At 43.8% G+C, this 12,500-nt stretch overlaps 1 protein-coding gene across 1 annotated transcript in view; it reads right to left on the bottom strand.

The window, feature by feature from the left end:
- The window catches only part of si:ch73-22o12.1 (nectin-2), a 53,292-nt gene that overhangs the window by 9,088 nt on the left and 31,704 nt on the right, over positions 1 to 12,500 (bottom strand). The window contains exons 2-6 of the mRNA XM_017706069.2: positions 9,752 to 9,861; positions 7,897 to 8,146; positions 3,898 to 4,194; positions 3,409 to 3,526; positions 1,694 to 1,842 (exon numbers count right to left, since the gene is read on the bottom strand). Of these exons, the coding sequence (XP_017561558.1) occupies positions 1,694 to 1,842; positions 3,409 to 3,526; positions 3,898 to 4,194; positions 7,897 to 8,146; positions 9,752 to 9,861 (924 nt within the window). The remainder of the gene's footprint in view (positions 1 to 1,693; positions 1,843 to 3,408; positions 3,527 to 3,897; positions 4,195 to 7,896; positions 8,147 to 9,751; positions 9,862 to 12,500) is intronic.

Raw genomic sequence — 12,500 nt, 5'->3', positions numbered from 1 at the left:
TTTCCGTCATACCGGCCCTTTAAGTCAAGTGGACCTGTGTGAATGTAATTTTTTGACCAACTGTTCCTTTAATGATGCTTCGCATTTGAACTCTGAAGATCTTCTAAGGTTGGACTAATAATAGATTTAAAGAAAGCAATAATAAAAAATAAAAAAAACAAAAAAAAAAACACGGATGAACTATCCAGAGCACAGCTCACACACTCGGAAAAGGGTGACACATGCAGGATATGGAGACAGACAGATGAATGGAGTGATGCATAAACGCAAAAAAAAAAAAAAAAAAGAGAACAGTATGGATCCAACAAACTGCCTTACGCCACCACCCACAGTCCCCTCGGAGCGGACACCCAGAACATCTGCTGCTATTCCGAGCTCCACATCTTTGCCACATGGAAAAACACTACAAAGCTTCACGATACATCGTTTGTCATCTGTTATTGTGATACTGTTCAATGCTGATACTGCAGAAAGCTGCAATATGCAAATGAGCCCTCCAACCAACCAATCAGAGTGTTTTGTGCTGTGAGCATCCTGACCAATCACAGCTCCCGCGTGTGGATGTTTTTTTTTTTTAATGAATTAATAATTATTCATGTAGTTGTAATGTACATCTGTCCTTAAAAGGGGAATTCCACCAATTTTCCCAAATTTCTATATAATTCAGGGGTTGAGATCCAAAGTCATCCAGGGTGGTCTGATATGAAACGGTTGATTGTAGACACTCCGATTTCTTTACAGTGGTGGTGATAGGAACCAGGGGTCACCATTTTATTTACTATCCAAAACCACCAGTGAACCTTCACGTGACTTCTGACCTTTTACACGTGATGTTAATGATAGTAAAATAGTCATAAATCTGAAAAAAGAGGTTTTCCTTGGGGACTAGTTTGCCCTAAGAACACCTTTCATGTATCCCTCCACCATGAATGGATTAAAGTTGATTAAAATAAATTTCAGACCACAAAACCCACGTAAAACAGGGTCTCAGACAGCAGGCAGAATCTTCGTAATCATATAATGTAATAACTTTCTGTGAGGGAGCTTTTAGAACTTTCTATATATTGATGTGACGTCTGGTTCCTATCGCCACCACTGTGAGCAGTTCTGACTCAGTAAGTTTCTCTAGAACAGTTTCTCACACCCAACCACTCTGAACAACTTTGGACATTGGTGGGGTTCCCCTTTAACCAAGGAACATCTAATAGTGACAATTGTATTTTTTAAATATATTTTAAAAAGGAATTTCAGATTTTTCAAAACGGTTCAGAGTGGTTTGATCTGTTCTAGAGAAACTTATCGAGTCAGAAATTCTCACAGGGCTGGTGATAGGAACCAGAGTTTTTAACAGTAAGTGAACTTTCTGTATTTGTGTTATTGATATTGTGATGCCTGGTTCCTATCACCACCACTGTAAAGAAATCTGAGTCTCTACAAAATCAACCATTTCACACCAAACCACCCTGAATGACTTTGCTTATCACTGAATTATGCAGACATCTTGAAAAATCTGTGGAATTGTCCTAGAAACTGCAAGATGTAGCAACAATCATATTTAATGCATGTGGTGCGGCCCCGCTACATGACAGGCTCCGAGCGGAGGTAGTGTGCGCGTATCCTCTATGGAGCCGAAGCTCAGTCATGTGAGAGTGAACAGCGTTCCTACTGCATGTATATGGATGGTTTCACTCACCCCTGACCATCACGCTGACCTGGTCCTTTCCTGTGCCCAGGCTGTTCCTGACCTCGCAGATGAAAGTGGCGTTCACCGTCTCATCCACTTTGGGCACGGTCAGTTTGTTCTCCTTTATCTGCACCGTATCCGGCATCAGACCAGACATCCTGTCACAGCACATTAGAACAACGTCAAAACAACGTTAAAGAGTCCAATAATTCAATCATCAACAGACAAACAGTTAGAAATAGACAGACAGATACAGATAGACACAGAAGACAGACAGACAGTCAGACGGACGGAAAAACAGACAGACAGACACAGACAGATACATAGACAGATATGCTTTTTTTGGTTACTGTGCCTTTAAGACCAATAAGACCTCTGTTTTGATTGGCTGCCCTAGTATTGGGCCCTGTTCGGGCTAAATCATATAGAGGTCAAACTGTGAAGTTCACACTGAAGCAAAAACAAATTCATACCACAGCCATTCCGTTCAATCTTGTGTGACCTCACAACCATGATGAGTTCACAACAGACTGTTTCTGCTGCTTAATTTCTATATAGAAATGTTACGTTCAGGGAGTGAATGGCACTTTTTAAAAACTTGTAATAGTGTTGTAGTAGTTGTAGTAGTGACACACTACATCAAATATATTATGTATAAGAAAAAAAAAAGGTTTTTCCCCATGATATGGGTCCTTTAAACAAAAACTGCTTTATTACTGCAACAGCTGGGCCATCACATTCATAACGGGCACGTTTTATTTTTGGACCCAAACAGTGCAGATAATTGCAGGCATCACACAGACAACGACATACTCTGAACAACCGTAAAGAGGGAGAGATACATCAGCACATCTGCTAAGAAAGAAGGAAATGATACCAGTTAAAGGGGAAATCCACCACTTCTTTAACTTTAGATTTCCGCATAATAAAATGATTAAGATGTAAACAAAGTGGTTTGGTGTGAAATGCTCTGTCGAGTCAGAGCTGTTCACAGTGGTGGTGATAGGAACCAGACGTCCACCTCTAAACGCGCCCTGCCAGAAACGTATTACGTGCAACAGTTATGAAAACTCTGCCTGATGATCAGTTTTATGATAGTTCTGTTGAAATTGTAAAACATTTTTTAAAACACATTCTTTAGCAGTGCATTAAAAGCAAAAACGGCCAAAGAAAATGTGCTTTTTTTGTCGGTTCTCTGTTGGTTTTGGACAGTAAAGCAAACGGCTCTATGTGTGTTGTGACCATGATGACCACTGTAAAGGAAATCATTGGTAAGTGAGTAAGGAATTTTCCCTACAGTGAACCATTTCACATCAAACCACTCGGAATTACTGTCAACATCTTAATGGAATTACGGAGAAAATTTGAAATATGTGTGGAATTCCCCTTTGACGAGGAGACACGGTTTCCTTCCCTTCCTGAATGATCTTAAAGCCTCTGGCCTCGATCAAATCCGATGCCCTTGTAGCAGCCATTGACCATTACAGCTGCCAGGATAAGCTATTTATATATAATGGGTCACGAATAGGTCACAAGGCCTGAGGTTTAAGCTCATAAAGCTCAGGACGAACCTCGCTCAAGTCCAGCAGCGACTACGGAAACCAGGAACGGTCAGGAAGACGAAAGGAGGCTAATGGGAAATCATTAAAAAGCACTGATAGAGCCCTTTGAAGGGAGCAGCATTACACGGTCCAGAGTCTGGCGTTTGCTCAGGAAACACTCACGTTCTCCAGGTGACGGTGGTGGGAGTAGGGTTCCCCTGCGCCTGGCAGGTCAGCACCGCGTTTGTGCGCCCTAAATACCAGTTACTGTCATATCCCACGATCTGCACCTGAGGAGGATCTGCGAGAAAAGAGGAGGAGGGGGGCGTGGAAAGAGAGAAGGTTAACCATGTGCTACGAGCGTGAAGGTTTTATTTGAACATTAACTGGCACAACACGAGCGACATCAGCCCTGAGGCAGAGCGCATGCTAATCCAGTGCAGCAGTTCGTACTACAGGTTCCTGACTTTCAATGAGCTTAATAGCCTTTAGTGTGAAACACGTTTGTATAAGCGCTATTGAAAAACATGCTACTGTTTTCCTCCTGAGTCGCTCGAGTGAGCCCGAGTGGCTACACAAACAGCCAGGCAGCAATCTGGAAATAATGAGGCTCTTGAGACTTGCTCTATTCGGCGGCTCTGCTAATGAACGGAATTGGAGCTGTGGACGTACATTCGATCACCAGCTTCATGGGGAAAGTCTGCGGGTTGGACTGCGTCCGGTGCGACACCTCGCAGCTGATGTCTTTGCCGTTGTCGGCCGGAGTCGGCACCAGCCAGTACTCGCTCTTCACCGTCACCGTGTTGTCCGAGTTCTCTGTATTCGTCAGGGTCGTTCCGTTGCCACCCACCGAAGTCGCCCAGCTGATGGTTGCCGCTGGACGCCCGTTGGCCGACTCGCAGCGGGCCACGACGACCGCGGCTGAGCCGGCCTGTACGGTTACTGTGGAGGCGTTGTTCGAGGGCTTGGCTGGAACAGAAAGAGAGAAATGTAGATGATTTTTCTGATGTACAGTCGTCAATAAGAATGGACAAACTGCCCAGTGCAGTAGCAGTAATCTAGACGTGCCCTCTGAGGCATGTGAAGCTCCACTACACCTTCAACGCGACTTGAAGAACGCTGACTGATAATTCTGTTACGTCAGCTAAGAGATGCCCAGCTGATGCCCATCTCTTTCCCCTCAGCCAAAACAGAACGCTGTCCTGCAAACGGCGTGCAGCGACTAACACGGCCCCCGCAAGACGGCAACAGAACACTGACACTGAAACCAACATCACGTTTGACGAAATGAAGGATTTAAATATTCCGATTTTGCGCTGAAGTAACTCGGTGCTTAAAAGCAGAAGCTGTGACATGAAGTTTGAGTTTTACATTATGTAACGTCGTCTTCTGCAAGTTCACTGGCTGGTTGCAAAGCAGAAATCTGATTACTGCCTGACCTGCAGTCAGGTTCACCTGCTCACTCAAGTGTATGTAAACATGTTGAACACATTACTGACAAAATCTGACTGTCTGCAGTCATCAGATTATTACGTGCATATAAATGCACTCAATGAACTCTTTACACTGGTAACTCATCATCAACTTCCATCAGTGTTCACCAGCTGCACAATCAACCAATCCTTAGGCGCCCACGCAGGAGCAGGTGTAACGTTTTAATGCCTGCAGTGAAGACTCGACTTCGTGTTTTATTCCCAGTCCTTGACTGCAGTAACCTACAACAGTCGGAGGTCAGCGTTTTGCTGTATGACCCAGCAGCAGAACGTAAATGTGTTCACAGGGTTTATATTCTAACTGTACAGAGCTGCGGATTTTCTTCAGAGACTCGACAGAGTCTGCTAAGTTTTCAGAGGCATTGACTAACTTTTCTTTGTCCGTTGCTTAGCAACAAGAAGCTCACAAAGCATGTTGGTATACATTCAGCAGGTGTGATGATCTACAGGGAAATTATGAGTGCTTGTTATGATCTGAAATCTCCAGTCAACGCGTGTAACAGCGCCCTAAAACGAAACAGGGACCCTTTTTGGTCAACATTAGAAGCCATAATCTCCCCTCGACACATCCTATAGTGTCCTGTGTGTATCTGTCGAAAGGGTCACGCTGTTCGTTTATTCATTTGTTTTATTTAAAAAGAGAAAGACAAACCTTTCCATGCTGAGCATCGAGTGTGTTTACACGCAGTCAGTCATCTGATCATTTAAACAGGAGAGCTGGATTTTAGCTCAGTAATCAGATTTCTCAGTGCATCAGAGCTCTTACTCTGATTTCTTTCAGGATGTCTCGGCCTGCACGTGTGTGAAAACAGGCCGCCGTACTGAAAATAAGCGAGGAACCGAATACGTGCTTGACGAAACGAAGGATCCAAATATTCTTCATCGTCTAGATAAAGTATATTCATATTTTCAGGTTTTAAAAAAATAATAAAAAAGCTGCGGCATGAATTTTGAGTTTTACGTTACGTTTCCGTCACGTCGTCTTCTGCGTGTTTATTGGCTGGTTCCACAGCAGAAACCTGATTACTGCCCAACTCATGTAGACCTGGATCGACCCCCCGTTATCTGATTACTGAGTGCGTGTAAATTTGATACCGAGTGCTGCTAAATTTCCTTCGGGATCAATAAAGTACCTACCAACCTACCTACCTACCTACCTACCTACCTACCTACCTACACGCACTCACTGAGAACTAATCGGTTAAACATTCTGGAGTCTGATTGAGCTAAATTTCTGGCAAGAAGTCAAACATACACAATTATCTTCTTAACCCGAATGTAGTAAATGGGCCACTAAAGCGTCCTAATGTAGCTAAAAAGCAATGAAATCCATGAGTTGGCACCATTTCTGGCACTGCATTACATATTTCTATCTATAAATGTGGATTAAAAACAACAAACTCCAAGATTCAAGTTGGCTGCTACTGATGTTTTCAGCTATGCGATGCACTTTTGTCCATTTGTACATATAACTGCACGCTATGCAGTGCCAGGAATCGCAACATCAGCAGCGAAAAACTAAAGCAGCAAACGTCAGACACCAAACACATCTTGGCTGATCGACTACCTTCAGAATCGGGGGGTAAAATTAGAGTTTTTGGCCGAACTGTCGCTTTAATATTCCAACAGCCCTGGAGTGGTTAGAGTACGAGAGCACAGCGGCGCTGCCCTACAAGACTTTGACCTTTATTTCTCGGCGTGCTCCGAGGGAAGAGAGGAAGAGAGGATGAAGGAGGGAGGAAGGGGAGACGGCCGCTTGGCTCGGCCCACAGCGCTCGCATTGTACCCGCGTTCCGCTCGGAGAAAGACATCAAAGCGAGGGAGAGGAGAAAAGCGAGGGAGACGGCGAACGACAGGAGAGGAGCGGCCTCTCAGCATGATAAGCAGGCAGATCAATAGAGGAGGTGGGGTGGGGGGGGGGAGGCGAGAGCCCGGCCAAGGTTACTGCCACACTTCACGCGCATTAACAGCGGCGCAATTGATCTGACAATATAAATTTATAAATCCAGTTAAAGCCTGCAGGACAGACGGGGGCACGGCGAAAATCAGATACACCGTAATATGCGGCGCAAAACACCGGTGTAAATGTGACCTCACGAAGATTCGATACGACAATTTGGGAAATGATCTGGCGCCTCATGAAAAAGTTTCCGCTGATTCAGCCGAATTTGGTCCAATTCACAGTTATTTTAAAAATACATCATATTTCTAATATATAAACAACAGTTTGTCTCCTCTAGTAAACGTCTAAGCTGCGATAGGCTGCGATCGTCAGAGATGCCACAGCCATCCGTCACCAGGACCCCAAGTGAGTATAATTAGACTCTGGGTGGGCAGGATGGACCTCACTGAACGCAAAGCTAACCAACGCAGACGTCTGTTAGCTGAAGCAACAGAATTAGCGTTCTTCCCCAGGTGTGTTGAGCTGCCCAATGACGTTGCCGTGCTGGCAGGTGTGGTGGAGCTTCATAGGCATCACAGCCTTGACCCTCTTAGCTTGGTAGATAGAGGGGGACCTGAACTAGCAGCCACAGCTTTACAAAGTCTTTGAGACACTTAAGCACATTAGTTAAAACCATTTATCTTGGTATGAAGTGGGTCTAGACTTGTAAAAACACCACATATCCTCAGAATACATGAAAATGAACAAGTAACAAGAATTTCTTGTTTTCAAAAAGGTTGCAGAACAAAGTTTGGCTCCAGGCTTCTCCTGGACACATCCAGCAACCACATACACTAGTTAAGTGTCCATCAAGAGGGAACCTGGTTTAAGGTAATGATTTCAGGACTGATCAACCAAACCAATTACAATGGTTAAAAAAAAAAAAAAAAAAAAAAAAAAAATACACAAACATACATGAAAGGTGCAGTGTGTAAGATTCAGTGGCATCAACTGGTGAGTGCATTGACCAACCAACTGAACACGCTTCCCTCACCCCTCCCTTTCCAAGCATGCAGTAAAACCACATTACAGGCTTTAGCTTGTAAGGCACCCCTGGTCAAAATATATATATATATATATATATATATATATATATATATATATATATATATATATATATATATATATATATATATATATATATATATATATATATATATATATAACACTGAAACCAGTGACAGTTTACAAATGCATTAAAATACTTCGGACACAAGCAGACTGCCCACTGCTCACCTAGTAAGACGAGGTTGGTGACGCCCTGCTCGTTCCCGCTGGGGTAAGTGGCGTATTCACAGATGTACCTTCCCTCGTCGGCCATCGTAATGGCTGTGATCTGAATGGTGGGACTTTCCAGCTGGGGTGGGTCAATCGTGAAACTCACACGGCCAGACACCGGGGACGTGGGGTAATTAATTCCAAAGCTTGGATGAAACACTGCGATGTTGGTTCGGACCCCAGCAGCCGTTTCGTAAATCCAGGACACCTACAGGGCAGACAGAGGGGCAATTCAACCCAAACAGAGGCAGGACATCCATATTAACATGCAGTTACCTATAAAACAACCTGACAAACATTTCTTTCTACACAGATATACCAGTAAGAAATATCATACTGATATTTCAATATTGAAGCTCAAAACTAAAATCAAATCAACCAACAGCCAACCTTCATTTAAAATCGGAGGGCACGAAGGGTGAAACTCATCTGCAATAAAGCTGAGCATATTATTGAAATTAACATTATATTATAATATATAATATATTTTATTATACACGTCGAGCCATGTATGAAACTTTCAGTTGAAAGTTCAGATAATTCATCATAATCATCATTTTTATTCATATTGCACTTTCCATGCTGGCGACAGCTCGAAGTGATTTACAGACAGAAGGCCAGTAGCTGCAGGTCTAAGATCTCGTGCTGGAACATAAACAGACAGATACTCTGATGTAAGCGGTGCTTTAAGGTCATTTGGAGCCTTAAAAACCAGCAGAGCTTTAAAATCTATTCTGAACGACACCGGCAGCCAGCGCATGTCTTTCAAAACGGCTCTAAAATATGAAAATTATATGAAAGTTACATGAAAATTATAACGCCTACTGCAAAACTAAGCGCAGCGGAATAAGTGAGAAAAGCTCGTTTCGTTCAGTACGTGAACGGGAGTTTGGTAGCTGATCCCTTCTGTGTTTGGTCTTTGTGGAAAGCTGGAGCCGAGCTGAGCTCAGTCTACCGCTCACTTCAGTCTACTGCTCATTAAACACCCGCCGTCACGGTGTTCAGCAGAACAAGACCACAAAAACCAGAAACTACATAAAACACCAAACTGAAACCGCCAGACTAAAACCACCAGACTAAAACCGCCAAACTAAAACCACCAGACTAAAACCACCAGACTAAAAACACAAAACAAAAACCACCAGACTAAAACCGCCAAACTAAAACCGCCAGACTAAAAACACAAAACAAATACCACCAGACTAAAACCGCCAGACTAAAACCGCCAGACTAAAACAGCCAGACTAAAAACACAAAACAAAAACCACCAGACTAAAACAGCCAGACTAAAACAGCCAGACTAAAACCGCCAGACTAAAAACACAAAACAAAAACCACCAGACTAAAACCGCCAAACTAAAACCGCCAGACTAAAACAGCCAAACTAAAACCACAAGACTAAACAAACCTCAGAAACCACAAACTAAACAAAACGTACTGTAATATTGTGAAAACTACAGTACTGCGCTTTCCCTTCAGGACCAAAGGTCTTTCTTTCTGTTCTTCACTAATTCATTGTTACATTCTTCTTTTTTGTTTCTTTGTTTTGTTCCTTCGTTCGCTCTTTTCCTTTCTTTCTTTCTTTCTTTCCTTTCTTTCCTTTCATTCTTTCCTTTCTTTCTTTCTTTCCTTTCTTTCTTTCCTTTCTTTCTTTCTCTCTTTCTGAACACAAATAAAAACTAAAGAAACCCTAAAAACTGCCCTCACTCTGCTCTGCTCTCGTCTGGTCATCGATCGGCGATCAATAGCTGCGTTATTATCCACATCGGGACCGACTGCCTACTGGACTGATTACAGTGAGGTGACCTCTGACCTGTGTGAGCTGAGTTTGGCCTGGACTGGGAAACTGGCACCGCAGGGTCACGTCCTGCCCCGGATACGACACCACCTCCGGCTGCACCTTCACGCGCTGAACCGACGAGCCTGCGGAGAGAGGAGGAGGGGGGGGGGGGAGGGGAGGGGGAGGAAGAGGTGCGTGAGAACAGGAAACGGCACCGCTTTCTGCCCGTCTGAGCGCAGGCGACCGCTGAGCGTGCGAGAGCGTCCAGGGCGCGACGGTTCGGTCAAACACACTTTCCTGATTTCCCTTCCACTGTAAATGTGGTCACTCTGGAGTGAAGCCATCGCTCAGAGTCACTGACACGCCTTCTGACCAACAGAACCAGGAACACGCAAGGAACCCTTTGCATGAATAAAGGGTTCTCAGCATCGTTAAATGGCTCTTCAGACTGACGGAGAACGTCGTATAGATGGTCCTTTTTGAAACCTTTGAGAAAAGTCTTCTATATAGCATCAGAAAGGGTTCTTCTATTGGAACGAAGTCAAGCCTGTAAGAGGAGAACCCTTTTTTTAGTGCTATATAGAACCATTTTCAAAAAGGTTAGATATAAAACCATATACAACACATTCTCCATCAATCTGAAGAACCTTTCACAATGCAAAAAATGGTTCCATATAGAACCATGAACACTAAGAACGCTATGTATGATTAAAGGGTTCTATGCATCATGAAAGGGATCTTCAGATTGATGGAAGCTGTGCATGAATATGCTGTAGATGGCTCTATACAGAACTCTTTTGAAAAGGGTTCTATATGGCACAAAAAAGGGTTCTTCTATTCTTACAATGTCAAGCTTGTTACATTAGAAGAACCCTTGAACCATCTACACTTTAAAAAAAAAAAAAACCTATATAGAACCTTCTTGAAAAGTCCTCTATACCCCACAGAAAAGGGTTCTTCTATCATTACAAATGTCAAGTTTGTAACAACAGAAGAACCTTTTTTGGTGCCATGCGGAACCCCCTTCAAACAGGTTGAACCACCTACACCTTAAAAAAAAAAAAAAAAAAAAAAAAAGGTTCTTTAAGGGTTCATTAGCTTAAAAAATGGTTCTATGTAGAACCATGAACACAGAGAACTCTTTGCATAGCTAAAGCGTTCCTTATAGCACAAAAAAGGGTTCTTCTATTGTTACGGTGTCAAGTTTGCAATATTAGAAAAACCCTTTTCAAAACGGTTCCATACAGAACCATCTACAGCACAATCTCCATCAATCTGAAGAACGCTTTACTTTGCCAAGAACTCTTTAAATCATGCAAAGGGTTCCACATAGAACCATATCCTTCACCAAAAAACCTCAAAGAACAATTTTTGTTTTTAACAGCCGAGGCCTGTAGGTGCATCTATAAGGCCCGACGCAAAGGCTGTGCAGGAAAACCTGCTTTACCGGAACCATTCATCATCCTCCTCCTCGCTGACAGAACATGTTGCGAGCGCTTGTTCCGCCGGGGTGGATTCGGTGGAAGATGCGTTCTGAGCATGTGAACCAAAACAGGGACAAAGAAGAAGCGAAACCATAGACTAACAAGTGTTTTCCAAGAAAACTTCCACTTTATTGACTCCATCCACAGAACCTCACCTCTCCTGGGAGGAGGAGGAGGAGGAGTAGTAGTAGGAGGAGAGGGCGCGAGCGGCGGTGCGACGGTCCACTGTGCAGATTAGCTGTGGATACAGGTTCTGCGCCCCTGAGTTCAGGCGTTAAAACATATTCCAATTCCAGCTCGCTCGCTTTCTCCAACGAGGGAAACGACCTCGGGGGCAGAGACTGGCTCTGGCTGACGCGACGCAGCACTTTCTAATCTTTCTAATTCTACGTTCAACTGGCAACTTTCTGCCTCGATTTGAGAGCTGGCCAAAAAGAAGGAAACGCCACAGCCGAAATGAAACGCGCCATCCGTCATCGTCCCAGGCCGACAGATTTAGAGGTGAAAGGCGCGTAGCCGAGTCTGAACCGAGCCGCTGTTGCTGATTAGCATTTATGTTCTCAGCGCAGCCCTATTATAAAATCATCACGTCAATAAAGCTTCTGAAATTAAAGTCAGGCTTTGTTTTTCCCCCTTTAGACTGGAGCTTAGACAGGGCTGAGACCTCCAACCAATCACTGTGTGCTGCAGGCATCCTGACCAATCACAGCTTCAGAGGAGTTTCTACATAACGTAAACACAGAGACCTTCAAAAGTCACTTAATGTGTCGGTTAAACTGAACTTTAGAGTCAGTTAATCGTGAGTCTGAGGCAAGCTGTGAGCCAGTTAAATTAGTCAGAATTAATGTGCACGCAAGACGAGAGCCAGTTAAGTACGCACAGCAGTTTTGAGTCAGTTAAGCGTGCGCCCTACTTTTGAGTCAGTTAAGTACGCATTCTACTACTGCGTTCGAGTCGAGTCAGTTTAGCATGTGTCTGACTCCAGTTATGTGTGTCCGAGTCGAGAGCTGGTTAAATGCGCACCCGAGTTCTGTCAATTAAGTCGCTTAAGTGTGTGTCCAATTCATATCTCGAGTCAACAAAAAGTGCGTCCAAGTCTAGAGTCAGTGAACTGCACGTCCAACTCGTGAGTCAGTTAAGCGCGCATCTGAGTAGACAGTCGGTTAATTGTGTCAAATCTGGAGTCAGCTGAAAGGGCGTCCAAATCAAGAGTCAGTTAACTGCGTGTCCAAGCTGAGAGGCAGTTAAGCATGTGTCTGAGTCGAGGCAGTTCAGGGTGTCGTGTCAAGAGTCAGTTA

Source organism: Pygocentrus nattereri, chromosome 3 (genome assembly GCF_015220715.1).
Source record: "Pygocentrus nattereri isolate fPygNat1 chromosome 3, fPygNat1.pri, whole genome shotgun sequence".
Taxonomy (NCBI): Eukaryota; Metazoa; Chordata; class Actinopteri; order Characiformes; family Serrasalmidae; genus Pygocentrus; species Pygocentrus nattereri.
Note: the sequence above shows the minus strand (reverse complement) of the source record. Positions and strands in the feature narration are given on the sequence as shown.